The sequence below is a fragment of the Tachysurus fulvidraco genome, chromosome 17 (assembly GCF_022655615.1).
Source record: "Tachysurus fulvidraco isolate hzauxx_2018 chromosome 17, HZAU_PFXX_2.0, whole genome shotgun sequence".
NCBI classification, from domain to species: domain Eukaryota; kingdom Metazoa; phylum Chordata; class Actinopteri; order Siluriformes; family Bagridae; genus Tachysurus; species Tachysurus fulvidraco.
This window is the reverse complement of record NC_062534.1, coordinates 14,947,339-14,962,593: the sequence shown is the minus strand read 5'-3', so window position 1 is coordinate 14,962,593 and position 15,255 is coordinate 14,947,339. Positions and strand designations below refer to the sequence as shown.

The window sequence follows — 15,255 nt, the reverse complement described above, 5'->3', positions numbered from 1 at the left end:
TGAAAGTAGCATCTTTGTATGACAAACATGAAGGAAGCTATTGAAGAAATATTTCAAACCTCTGACCTTGCTGTGACTTTGACCCTGATTGGATCAATTCACAATCTAATCGGTTCAGCTGCCGATTACAGTGATGCTCTCATGTAAATCCTACAAACATTTAACCGCTCGCTCTTGAGATTTGGTGCTAACAAGAAATCTCACACGGAAGGAAGGACAACTTGAAATCTAATGTATAAATATGATGTATATTACTCTGGTAGATGAGGAATAAAAACACTAGTATTGGATAAACTAGTATGGGATAGTGGTAGCTTGGTGTTTGACACTGAACTTCAGATTTGAAGGTTGTGATTTCAAATCCCAGGACTGCCAAGCTGCCACTGCAGGGCCCTTACCCTTGAACTGCTCAGTTGTATAAAAAAAGTAAATGTACAGTAAGTGTATCAATGTATGGGCAACTGCCAGAAATGTAAAAATTAAAACATAACTTTGGGATTTATTTTTTAATTAAGCAAATTATCGCCTCGGAGAAACTGCGTCTCATTCCTTTATGTACTGCGTCAGCTATAAATAGTTTAAATGACAATAAAAGTTTCTTGACTCTTTAATCAGTGATCAGCAGATACTACCAGCAGCTTCTGGTAACCACAAAAGAAACCCAGAAACTATTAGAAACCATGTCCAATTAAAGTTCTTAATGTCAGAGAACAAACAATCATGTTCAAACATTATACTATGGACAAAAAAGGGATTGTGATTCTATGGGTGATAAAAGAGAGCAAAATAGAGGACGGGCAAGCAAAAGTTCTTCCATCAGCTAAACACACAAAAGGACGTTACAGGACAAAATAGTCAACTTAATAGAAATCCAGAGGTTGCAAGGGCTATATAAACACCAGCGTGTAATGACTAATGAGTATGTGAGTGGCTGTGGTAGCACAGAGTAGCACTGTGAATTATTCAAAGGACATGAAGCCACTATTCTCTGTCCCTGAGTATACATACAGTACGGAGAGGCAAAGAAAATGCAGTCGGTCACCTGGTTAAAAGGGCGAAAGTTCAAACTCTTAATTAAGTGAGAAAAAATGTCAAGGGCAGAAGGTGAGAAGGACTGCTTTCTCATGGCATCACAAGGTGTGTGTGTATGTGTCTGTGAGGATGTGCGATGTGTCTTTGGGTATTTGGGAGTTTGCATGCCACACAATCTTCCTGTGTTTTTAGTGCAACACAGCAAATCCGTTTATAACAGTAATAACAGGCTCTGATTATTTCCAATACTTTTTATTCCTCTTAGGAAAAACAAATTTTGAGCTCACGTGGTCATTAAGTGTTACGTGAGGAGTTAATGCACATCTTTGTTCAGATCTAAGAAAAAAAACCAGTTTCCAAAAACCAAGACTCGCTGTGTCTCATTTCCACATGATTCTGACTTTAAACTTAATTTGACCTTGATTTTTTTTCTCTTGTGCAGTTTTGCCTTAAGCAAAGAGGAGTATTAAATCCAGCTCCACGGCCTGAGCGTTTCGGGTAAGCACAATATGTCATGCCGAAATTTATGCTTTGGGTTAAAAATAAATTGAATAAAGAGAAAACAAAACAAAACAATGTAAAGCGCTTAAATATTAAACACCTACAAGAATCAGCCACAGCATTAAAACCAGCAGAAATGAATAATATTGGTTACCTCCATTACAATGGCACCTGTTAAGGAGTGGGATATATTTTAGGCAGCGACTGAACAGTCAGTTCTTAAAGCTGCTGTTTTGGAAGCATATAGACCAGTGTAAGAATTTGGAGATCCAAAGTGTGATAACCAGATGACTGGGTAAGAGTATCTTCAAAACTAGCAGGTTTTGTGGGTTGTTCTTGGAATGCCGAAGTTATTACCTATTAAAAGTGGTTCAAGAACGGACAACCAGGGAGCTGAAAACAGGATCATGGATAAATGATGTGTGCGAAGCACCCAAGGATAAATGATGTGTGTGTACTGTAGAACAAAGACTAGCATGTCTGGTCTGCTGCTACAGAAGAGCTAATGTTATTGTAAAGGTTAATGCAGGCTTTGAAAGAAAGGTGTGAAGCAGAGCTTACTGTGTTTGGGGCTGTTGCCACAGATCAGTCAATGTGCCAATGCTGACCCCTGTGCAGAACTGGATCATGGAGAGGTCTGGTCTGAAGAATCATGTTTTCTTGAACATCATGTTCACTGTGTGTGGGGTGTGTGTGTGTGTGTGTGTGTGTGTGTGTGTGTGTGTGTGTGTGTGTGTGTGTGTGTGTGTGTGTGTGTGTGTGTGTGTGTGTTTGTTCGTTTGTTACCTGGGGAAGAGACGGCACCAGGATGCATTATAGAAGGAAGGCAATCAAGTGGAGGCAGATGGTCTGGCAATGTCATGATAGCAAACATTGCTTCTTGGCATCCATGTGGATGTTACTTTGACATGTACCACCTACCGTAAACATTGCTGCAGACTAAGTACACACCTTTCCTAGTAACAGTATTCCCTAATGGCAGTGTCCACTTTCAGCAGGATAACGCACCTTGACAAACAGTAACCTGACAAGAAGTTTCACCAGATCTTAATCTGATCAAGAATCTCTGGGATGTGCTGGACAAACAAGTCTGATCCATGGAGCTAACATCTGCTGCTAACATCTTGGTGTCATATGCCACAGCTCATCTTCACAACTATCTTGGTGTCACAAGGGGGACCTACTTAAAATTAGGCAGGTGTTTAAATGTTATGGCTGATCAGTGTTAATGTGACATTATTAATTGATAGTATAATTTATGTAATGTCAGAAAAGGACATCAGAGGTAATAGGACCTTAATCAGAGATACAAGGACTGAATTTGTTACACATGAATGATAGTTCAGGAAATTAGGAATGAGTGACAGAGTCCAACGTTATACTTCTAAAAATGTGTATGTACGTTAGACGTTTAGCTATTATGGCTGGCTAGACACAAACATTGTTGCTTGGTTTGTTTTTTTTTTTGTACTTAAATTGGTATTTCAGGCATCTGCTCACCCTCTGTTTGGATATTTTTCTATGATCTGATTCTTTTTCTCCTCTTGTTCTCTGCTTTTTTGACAGGATAGCGAACATAATACACACAAATACACACACACAAATACACACACAAACCCACACAGCTCGTGTAACAAGAAGTACACACCAAAAGAGACCAAGCAGAGCAAGTATTTTGTCTTCAACCAGAGCTTATGTGTTAGCCAGCCAGATAAAAGATAAAACTCTGGAAGCTTGCGCTGTGTTTTTGATTTCACACAATGAGCAAGGCTAGCAAAATGGAAACGATTTTTGAAAAGTTTTGCTCTTTCATAAAGTATTCAGTAACTATGAGTAACAGTGGTAGTGGAGTTATAGCCGCAGCACAGCATTTATAGTACTGTTATTGTCATGTCATTATTGTGTATGCATACAAGTTATGTGACTTGAGACACAGCCTTGCACCACATCTGAATCTGTGTCGAGTGGGCACTATAAGCTAGAAAATGAATTATGTTATAAAATGTTCTTCAACAATTAAATTGCATTGTCATAGATTACAAAAGCATCTTAAATCTCATAGCATGAATTGTACCATTTAGTAATTTAGATATATTGTAAAACTCTTGTATTTTAACCAATACAACCAACGAAAGTCTTAAAATATGGCCGTTTTCTCAGCAGGTCATCTTCACTGTCAGACAACATTAATGAAATATTTAAGTGTATTTCGACTTACTTGGACATGGCTTGGGCTGAGTGTTGCCACGGGAACAAGACGCTGCCAACGGCAGCACGGTAGCTGTAAACTCCCAGCAGGCCGAGTGCCAGGGCGATCTTAGACACCAGTGAACAGTGCCGTTGGACCAACAGGAAAATTAGCAGCAGAGAGAGGATAGACAGCAATGACAGGAAAACCTTATGATCTCCACTGTGGAAACACACACACACACACACACACACACACACACACACACACACACACACACACACACACACACACACACACACACACACACACATATACACACACACAGGCAATTATATTTCAATGGTAAAATGTATTTAGTAATTATGTAATGATAATTTTCAAATATCAAATAGCACACGCATGCAAACGCACATACATCCGCACGCGTACACACACACATACACACGCACACACATACACACGCACACACACACACATACACACGCACACACAGCAACCCTCATAAGCTCCCCAACAAACACACACACACACTGCAACCCACATAAGCCACCCAACATACACAAACACACACACACACGCACAGCAACGCTCATAAGCCCCCAACATACACACACATAAACACAGAGTAACCCACATAAGCCACCCAACATACACAAACACACACACGCACACGCACAGCAACGCTCATAAGCCCCCAACATACACACACATAAACACAGAGTAACCCACATAAGCCACCTAACACACAAACGCACACGCACACTTATTGACCATGAGAAGCACTAGACATTATTCTCATAAAATGGGAGAAGCTCCTTCAGTATAACAATTATGTTTTTTTGAGTCTTTTTAAGCCAGACACTATGGATTCAGTAATAAAGCTGGTGCCTGACTGGATGTCCATGGCACATAAAAGAGTGTAATAAATCTAATAAAAGCTGGCTGATGTAATTTATATTTACAAGTCTCTGGGGTTATTTTTTCCCCTATTTTTTATTTAATTTGCTGCCTGGTAGCAACTTTATTATCTCATTTTATAAGTGTTCTTATCATTTAAAGTTTATTGAAATATAGAACTTGTTCTGATCCAAAAAAAAAAAAATTAAATTAAACCCTCTTTGACCTTCCACTAACCTACTAGAGCACATGTAAGTAAACCAAATTCACATAGTGTCTTATTATCTTCCATGAAACACATCTAACATGCTGTATCAGCATCATTACAACCAGATATACTGACATCAAATTCTTTAAACCGGCCATTATGTTTACAAGAGCATTCCAGCATATAAACATCATTTAATCTATTGGACACATTATGTAATTAATGTTGTCATTAAGCAGAATTCAAAATTTTGTACTGATTTCATGACTATGTCTATGTTTACAATGCCAAGAATGAAAACTGAGAAGTTTTGCCTTGATATAAACTTGTAAAGATCATTTACAGTTTAAAAAAAAAAAGCTTGAATAATGTCAAAAGAAGAAGCACAACAGAAGCAAGAAAAATAACATATTTGTCAATAAATAATTGTCAAGTGCTACAGGAAAGGATGTGAATTTGCTGGAAGAGAGTTGAAAGCAGTAACACAGGATATCCACCAAATAAAGAACACTAAGAACACTGCGATTCTGTCCAGATCCCTTATATAACAGATGGCAGAAAAAAAGTTTTTCATTCTTTTGGTATCAACAGAACTGGAAGTTAAGCCAGGTTTTATGATTTCTGGACTGATTTCGCTGTTGCGGAAAAAATATTGGACATATCGGATATGTTTGGTAGTGAGTTAAGTATCAGAATGCATTCGACGTGCTCTCTGGCACAAATCTTTGGTTATAATCTCCAGCAATAGATGACGGGAAGCTCAAAATAAATGTTCTTTATGTTTGCGACCATTTAAAGTATTTGCTCAGACTAATTAATCTCACTATACCAGCCTACATACCTGACCCCTCCTACAGTGGGGTGCAAAGCTTGTACTCCTTCTAACAGACAGAAAAAAACTCTATTACCTCAAAATCGCTTCAAAAACTCGTACTTACTTCATTCACATCATTGCCCTTTAAAATGTTTTCTAAAGGCATACCGTATTTTCCACACTATAAGGCGCACCAAAGAGCCTTAAATTTACTCAAAAATCGACCGTGCACCTAATAATCCGGTGCGCCTTATGTGTGCACTGAGTTCCTAAAATCTGTAAAAATGTTGTTGTGCGACTTTGGTAAGCGCTTCGACTGATTGACTGTCCGACCATTTCCCACTGACACAGGGGCGTAATACGTACACTATGTACGCTGGCATCGATGAACCAATTAGAGAACATTACTTAATACATACAGTACATACTCTTACCTCCACCACGCCTCCGGTAGGTATACTACCGGTATGTTGCAAAACAACATTTGTTTGTCTAAAGACCCCCGAAAATGGCACCAGTGAAGACATGCTTAAGAGGCACAACCGCTCCAACCGCTGGACATATGTGTAAACAGGGCATTCAAAGTGAAGTTGCGAGCGGCATGGGAGCGATGGATCACAGACGGCGAACACACCTTTACTAAGACTGGGAGGCAGCGCAGGGCGAGTTACGCCACCATATGTGAATGGATTGTGGATGCCTGGGCTAAGGTATCTGCTTTAACTGTTATCCGAGCTTTCGCGAAAGCCGCCATCATTGCTGAACAGCCACCTGCCAATGAGACTGACTCCGACAATGATGAGAGGGAACCCGGCATGTTTGATGGCGAAATTGCTCAGTTGTTCAATTCAGACACAGAAGATGAGGACTTTGATGGATTTGTGGGAGAAGATTGATTTAAAAATAATGTGTGTGTGTTGTTAAATAGTAGAATAAAGTTCTACTCTAGAGTAAACTCACTGTTTTGTTTCTGTTACCTTTTTTTTGTAGACCGTATGTTTTAACATGCGCCTTATAATACGGTGCGCCTTATGTATGGGTTAAGTACAGAAATAGACCCGTAATTGAGACTGTGCCTTATAATCCGGTGCGCCTTATGGTGTGGAAAATACTGTACTATTGTTGTTTATAATCACAGACTTTTTTTTTTACTGACTTTTTCTGTCTGATGAAATATACATAATAGTGTCGCATAGTCTTTTAGTGAATTTGTTTAAGAACAAATACAATTAACTAACTAACCAAATAAATAAATTAATAAATAAATAAATAAATTAATTAACCTTTCTTCCCTCTCCAGAGAGGGGAAAATATTGAACAAAAAAAAAAAAGTAAATTAATTCAATTGAATTGAAATGTAATCAAAACTAATTTATTTTAATAAATTCAAATTCAAAATGTAATAATATAAAACTAATATTATTAATACGGTGTAATATTAACACTATAATACTATGTGATATTAATAGTAATATCACATAGTAATATAGATACTCTTTTATAATATTATTACAGAAATGTCTAGTATGGCAAACAAATTTATTTACAAGTGCCAAAAAATTCCAAGAAAAGTAAGTTTGAAGTGTTCCTGTGAATTTTTGGATGTCGATATGACATTGAAGTACATTTTTTCCCAGCTGAGACCTAACACAAGGAACAATTTCCTTTGAGTGATGATTGGATTTTTTTTAGGTAAGTAATGGATGACAAACAAGCCATGTACTGAGTTCTAAACAAAACCTTACCAGACGGACATAATATTTCTTTTATATATAAATCTGACTGATCATATATTCCTTTCCTCCCCCGTATGAACTCAAAAATTAATAGTCTGGCATATTGGCACACAATTATTTATGTATATATCTAATGTTTATCCAATACACACACCATTATATTTCGGGAATGAGGGAGGAACCTGGAGAGCTGGTAAGCAACCCACAAGGGCACAGCGACAACTACACACAGACAGTAGCTCAGGGTGGTACCATCGGTTTATCATCAAGCTGTACTAAATGTAACCTGCTTTAAAAACTGATTTTTTACTTTAATGATGTGGCTCAATAATTTCAGGATTCTGTACCTTCAATGAGTCTAATGAGTTGCAGCTGCCTTACTAGTTTACCTCAAACGTCAAGATTCATCATCAGTGGCGGATTTTCTGCTTCTCCAAACAGAGAAGTCTCCAGCGATCGCTGGTGTCTGTGCTGTAAGAGGCGAGCAGCCATGTTTACAAGACATGTATTAATGATTATCTTGTAGGCCAGAGGGCTGCTTTAAGAAATGTATGAGCTAACTAGGGGCATTTAATGTGTTTGAAATCATAGTTGCATGCAGAGCTTTTGCATATATACAGTATGACTCAGTTTGTGTGTGTACGTGAGAGAGAGAGAGAGAGAGAGAGAGAGAGAGAGAGAGAGAGAGAGAGAGAGAGAGAGAGAGAGAGAGAGAGAGAGAGAGAGAGAGAATGGGCCTTTTTAACATTCTGGCTGTGTTCTTTTCTCATCTACCATAATCATGTGTGAGGCATCGAGACTCAGAAAAGTGCATTGAAGTGAGAAGGTGGAGGGTATTTTTAAAAGTGTGTGTTTGTGATATGGATATAACTGTTATTTTGAATGAACAGATAATGTGTTAAACATATACAAACACAGATGCAAATACAAAGTGTGCTTTTTGTTTGTTGGTTTTGAAGCTCGTAAGAATGTCTCACAGGGCATTTGGTTGAGACTAGATGTGTGCAAAAAGACTAATATCCTGCTCGAAGCAACAACAAAAAAGTCCCACAAGCACACAAGGATTTTACTTTCATGTGGTTGGGTATGAAGCTCTCAGGAGAAACAAAACCATGCTTATTACCATGACAATGCTTTGTAACTGAATGGTCAAAGCAACACTGGTTTATTCAAGTTAACTAAAGTAAACTTGTTAGAAACTATAGTGGACAGGCACAAACTAACAAAGTAGAAAAAATAATACAGTTTTGAATTTGAGCGATGTAGCTAAGGTCGAGAAACTGTTACAGCTGGACTTTGGACACAACTATATCTGCGTGAAGCAATGGCAGCAATGTGAAAGGCGCTCTATACTTGATATATGCTCTCACTATCTGTTGTAGTAAATGGATATTCTTTGAGTTCGCTGTCAATGTGAAATAAAATCTATCTGAGTGTTTCTATTGCTCCATAAACTCTCATTTATAATGAATAATTTCACAATCATATAGTATTAGTAGTCTAGAGATACCACCAAGAGAGAAAATATCATTTGTGGTTTTCATCTGAAGGAAAAAAGGTGAAAGTGTTGACTAAAAAAAATCCATTAAACAGGACTAGTACACAGTGTAAAATGTAACACTTCACAAATAATGTTGATGGTAATTATAATTGGACGCTGATGTACAACACGGTTTGTTGGCTTATCTTTGCTGTACTGTGTGCACACCTCGAAACAGTGTTGGTTTATAGTAGCCTCAAAATAATAATAATAATAATAATAATAATAATAATAATAATAATTTTTAGTTTATTTCCTGTTGTTTTCAAGGTCCTTTTTTTTCAATCCAGACCCAAATATTTGAAGCAGTAAACATAAATACAGGTCACGGACCAGGTCACGAACAAAGTGCATGTAAGACCATACACACAACAGGACCTTGCTGTGATCCTCCCAACCTTCTGCCTCCTTCTACTGTTTTGAGCAGAGACATTGGGTTAGAATTCTACTCAACACTCAGTCAAACTCTGAGGAAAAACAACTGCACACACTAATAGTATTGTTAGCATTCATGTTGCAAGCAAGAAGTAACCTGACAAGCCATCTGTAAAAGGAACAATAGTTGGCAGTCCAATGTGCACTTCTTCCTGTGTCAAGTGTGAGGTGTCTGAGTCCAATCTTGCTTAACATTTAGTCCTCAGTGTCTCGCAGACGAAACAAGCAAAACACCGGCGGAGTGGATGACTCACTGCTCTCCAACCTCCGATGTGACCTTTATCTGCATGCACAGAGCTGCTCATCATTACGCAGCAAATTACTGACCATGTCTCGGATGTACTGTAAGGAGGTTACGCAGAGAAGGACTTACTGAGAAATAAAACAAAGGATGTAAGCTTATAGACAATAATCAACAATGGGGTTTGGCATGTGGGCTGATATAACAACACAAACGATTGTCCTATAAAAGTACACGCTGAAGTCCGATTCTGTTTATATATCTCAACTGAACTTATATATATGAACTTATAAATGAATAACCTATATGTTTACAGCTACATTAAATATTGTGGAACCTCAGCAAGAAATGTTAGATCTTATTACACTTCTGCTATTTCATAGCTTTTTTGTTTTACTGTTATAGTTAAGACATATCGGCACTTAATATTAAATTATTTAAACGCTTGGCTGTGTTTGGGCCGTGTGATGCCATTAAAACAAATTTGTTATGCTATTTCTGGCTCGGAAGATCCATCTGTAAGTGTGACATACGGCAGAGCCAGGTGTCTGGTCCGTGTAGTAAGCTCCTAATGGTTCGTATTGCATAACTCCACCCACTTTAACAAGAAGCTCACTCACGTTGTGCACATCCCAAGGACTGGATTTGTCGCAAGGCCGTGCCGTGCTGTTTGGTGGAAGAGCACAGCTAGACACTCAGGCACAGGTGGCTATGGCATTGTTGGGATTCAAACTCTAAATATGAGCTACACACAACAGTGACAACCACTTCAAGCCAATTGGGAGTGTAGATTAAAATTCCACTCATGTTTGTTAACATAATTTCCCTTGCAATTTTGGGAGTCCAGACAGATATGCAATGTTTACAGTTCCTGGGTTTTGTGATATCTAGTTTAGTTTTGTCTGCAAATATTTGCTCAGCTGGAATGGACTCTGGTATTTTTTTTTATTATTTTTTTTTAACTATCAGCACACAACGGGATGGCCGTCATCTAATCAACCTTTTCAAACAATGATACTGGCACAAAGAGGACCCAAGTAAGACTTAAATACTCAAAAATGACACTTATTTCATCAATGAGAAAATGAATTAAATGACTTTTCTGAACAATATTTGGATTTTCTGCCATTACATTTCATTATCTTCCTGCTTTACGTGTCATTATGTATGAAAATCATTTTCCAAAACCTCCAGATAAAGTGCTGTTAAAGCCAGTAGGCTGCCTTCTTTAAAGCTCTTAATAGAGAGAACATAACTTTTAAAGAAAGCAGTACCTTTTCTGTAAAACTTTCCTGGTCAGTTACTAAAATATTATCAATTCTTTAAGCCATAATCAATGAGAGCAAATACAAACCTGAGAGCAGGACAAATGAAAGTGTTTAAATGAATGTAGTGGGCTCACATTAATTAAGGCTCTCTTAATTCATTGAATGTAGTGGGCTCACATTAATTAAGGCTCTCTTAGTAGGAAATTGGTTGTAACTGCTTTGAAATTCTGACATAAATGTCATTTTAGCTCTTCTATTACAAATACAAGTAAAGGAATTAATCAAGATTCCTCATACATAATAGCGGCTATAATTAAAAAAATTCAGAGAGCTTTGAACGTGTTCTAGTGAAACAGGAGCTGACACAGTAAGTGCATTTTTCTTTCAACTGTGTAGTAAAACTTCAGTCAGCCCGAATGAATATGTTTAAGCAGCATATAGTAGAACTTTTATATGTTTTTTTTTTTTTTTTGCTGTGTCAAAGAGAATCTCTAAGCACCTGGGAAGACGCAGTGATGTAGCAGAGCTGATTTGAGACCAAAAGCAGACAATCAGAAAAAAAACAGAAGATTGTTAGCACTTACAGAACCCCGTATCACTCACACATTTATTTCCCTAGCACTCGGCAGCAAGTGATAAACAATATGCCTTTGTGCAGATGGCTGGCTTGCCTGGACTCATCTGAGTAATTGATGGAAACTAAAATGACGAAGCCAAGGCTTATGTGAATCAGAAGACTCTACAGAGAACAAGTGCAATAAATAGGACAAAATGCGACATGATGTGAGATGATTTATTCACCAGTGGTGAGCTTATTCCTCTCCGCACTCTTGAAGTAGTTAACTCGGGGGAAATTGTAAACTCTGGGTAAGGGGAATCCTGGGTTTTCTCGTTTAAGGTTTCACACTGCTCATACTTTACCTAGCATTAAAAATCAATTCTTATTTGAAAACATTCTTATCTGGATAAATGCAAAACTGGTTTAAAAAATGTATTTTTTAATTCCTTGTAAGAATGAAAAATCAATCAAACAAACAAACAAACAAACAAACAAATAAATAAATAACAAGCAGCTACAGTTGACTTGTTACCTGTTTCTGGTTCTGCTTACTGCTATACTGTAATATGCATATGAATCTGGCCACACCGCTTTAGCTTCCCCTCATAGAAGTCAGAAAAGCATAAAATAAGGTATAGGCATTATTAAACTATTTATTATTTACTTCCATAAATAAATAAATACACAATAAAAATTTGAAAAAGTTGCATTTTGTAAAAAGATTTAAAGTGCTAAAGAACTGCAGACTAAGCCCCCTGTTTTTTCGTCAACATGCTCTTGTCTCTTCTAGCCTAATAACTGCATTGGACCAGAATACGCAGCAGACTTTGAGGATGAAGACCCTGGCAATCCACTTCAACAGCTTGGATAAAAAATGTACAGTAGTGTACTATATATGCAGTAACTGTGATTTATCCATTCATACTGCTTATCTTTACACAGGGTCACAAGGGGCCTGGAGTCTATGCATGGGGACTTGGTGTACAATGCAGGGAACACTAGTGGTGCCATCCCTTTGCACGCACACACACACACACACACACACACACACACACACACACACATATACACCTTCACACAGTGTGGACAAGATGCCATTCAGCATGAATTTCATGTCTTTGGAATAGGGGAGAAAAACCAGAGCATCCATAGAAAACCCTTGAAGGATGTGAAAACTCAACATACACAAGGTGGAGGTGGGAATCAATTCACCAAACCTGGAGGTGCAAGGCAAACGTGCTAACCAATTAGACACCTTGTCTCCACTCCCTCTCTCACATTCTCAGTATGTTAGCCTGCATTTGTTGATACTTTATAAAACATACTTTTGCAGTGCATTTTATTCTTTTGCTTTCTGAGTATGTTAAATATGGGATCTACCGATTCATGATTTTTGTAAAGCTCTGACTGTTGTGAAGGCGGCACACACATGCCAGAAAGCAAATCGCTCTATGCTCCCTAGAACCAGTAGTGCTGAAGAAACTGTGGCAATTCAGAACCTTGGACAGCACCACTGAGTGTGGCTGCAAGGTGGGGTGGCCAAAAGAGTGCCAGATCCGGAGGAGCCAATCAGCTGCGGCCTCTAGCTCCTCACCCTCTGGAAGAAGTCAAGTTGAAAAAGTCTGGCTCAATAGTAGGAGAAGTAAGCTTTCAGTGCCAGGAAGACAAATAATGTTCTGCTGTTTTTTTTCCTGTGTGTCAGCAGACTCCCCCAACTGGGGAAGATGACACTCCCCTACCTGCTGAGCCCCCATGACACCGCCACTCAGCAGAGAAGAGTTTCACCACTGCCCCCACTCCCCCCCCCCCTCGATTGCTGCACTTCTACTTATTCAAATAAATGAGCACTATTCTCTGATCCCTGACTCTGTTTCTCTTTCCATGTTCCCTGTTCTGCCACGAGTGTTATACTGTATTCTGATTTTAACCTAAATTTGGACATGGTGTAGAAATGACAGCACTGTCAGTTCTGAATCTGACTGTTCCTCAACCTCAGCTACATCACTGAAAAATATCATTGGTCTCAACTAATGATTAGCTCTGTTGCTAAAGTATATTGAACTTTGTCTCTATTGACTTAAATGGTATAGACTACAAATTACTCTTTAGTATAGAGCTGAAATGGTTATCAACACACACACACACACACCTGCAAGAACCCACGTATGCATGCATGCTTGAACATCTATGCATGCACACAAACATACACACGTTCTAGAACGCACATGGACACACCCAGACATCCATGCACACACACTTTACTGTAGACCACAATACTTTATATCACTTCACACATACATGCACACTTGCTCGTGCGCACACACACATACACACACACACACACACACACACACACACACACACACACACACACACACACACACACACACACACACACACACACACACACGTGTGTGTACACATACACTCTTCTGTTTCTCCCTTCTAAAGAGCATTAATATCTTTTCACAGCATGAATCATGAGGCTCCGGGGTCTTAGTAACTTGGCCAGTGCTCTGATTCATTCTTTTAATAATGAGAGGAAGCAGTCAGACACGGCAAAGAAAGCGACATGTCACGTCTCTTCACTCTGTTGACCCCATGCTACCCATCGCTGAGACTAAGCGACTGCCCATCATCCTGCCCTAACAAGTCTGGATTTATAATGAGTGCAATCATGGTTATTTATCACTAAGTGCAGAGAGAGTCTGGGCTCAGCCCTGGCTTTTCAGATACGCTAAGGTAGTGCACTTGAGACCTACATGTATTGAACGGCACTATTTTCAGTCTTCCGCTAGACGTCAAAATTGCTCATACCCAATGGCATAAAAGTGGGGTTTAATGTTTGCAGAAGAAAATTAGATGTTTCTTTTTGTGTGTTCGTGTGTGTGTGTGTGTGTGTGTGTGTGTGTGTGTGTGTGTGTGTGTGTGTGTGTGTTCAAATCAATGAGCACTCACACAAATCCTTCGTCCTGTGCCTTAATGTGCTGCTGGTCCTGACATGACTACCACTATAGACACACACACACACACACACAATAAACACTCAATAAATATCAATCAGCCATAAAAAGTGCAAAGTGAGTTCATTCTACAACTTTTATGCATTTATTAATGCTGACAAATATCTATGAATAGCAGGCATCTAATTTATTTTGACTTGTGCCTATATAAATAAAAATAACATTGTTCAGCTTAACAGCATCAAATCTGGAGACAGAAAAACAGAAAAAGTATCCTTGATGCCATGTTGGAAAAGCAGGAGGACTGAGGTCCAAGGAAACCTAATAAACACTGCTCAAAGAATTATAGGGACACTTACTGTAAATCACACACTGAATTCTCATTGTAATCACTCACTCAACTGCCTTCACTCTCTGGCTACATGAGGCCAAGCATTGTTATGTACATCCCAGTAGCTAACAGCAGTGAGGGTACTGTTGGATAGCACATGGAGGTATGTGCAACCCTTCAAAGATATTCACCCCAGACCATCACTGACCAACTGCCAAACTGGTCATGCTGGATGAAGTTGCCAAAAGCCTACTATTCCCACAGCATCTAAAGACTTTTTCACGACTGTCACGTATGTTTGTTGTGAAACTTCCCTCATTTTTGAAGAGAACATAGGCAGACTTTCAAATTCTGGTGTTCTCTAGCATGTGCCAATCAAGCTGCTCAGTACTGGGGTGTGAGAACAGGTTTGACAAGAGGACGATGGGCCCTCATGACACCCTCATGGAGCCTGTTTCTGGACATCTGGTAGCCTGCTAGAGGTCAGTTTGCAGGGCTCTGGTAGTGCTTCTCCTGTTTGGAGAAGATACTGAAATTGC

General features: G+C 38.8%; 1 protein-coding gene across 2 annotated transcripts in view; it reads right to left on the bottom strand.

The window, feature by feature from the left end:
* Positions 1–15,255, bottom strand: part of pigg (phosphatidylinositol glycan anchor biosynthesis class G) — a 112,088-nt gene that overhangs the window by 21,733 nt on the left and 75,100 nt on the right. For both annotated transcript variants that reach the window (XM_047802273.1, XM_027135519.2), the window contains exon 10: positions 3,752–3,943. In XM_047802273.1, the coding sequence (XP_047658229.1) occupies positions 3,752–3,943 (192 nt within the window). The remainder of the gene's footprint in view (positions 1–3,751; positions 3,944–15,255) is intronic.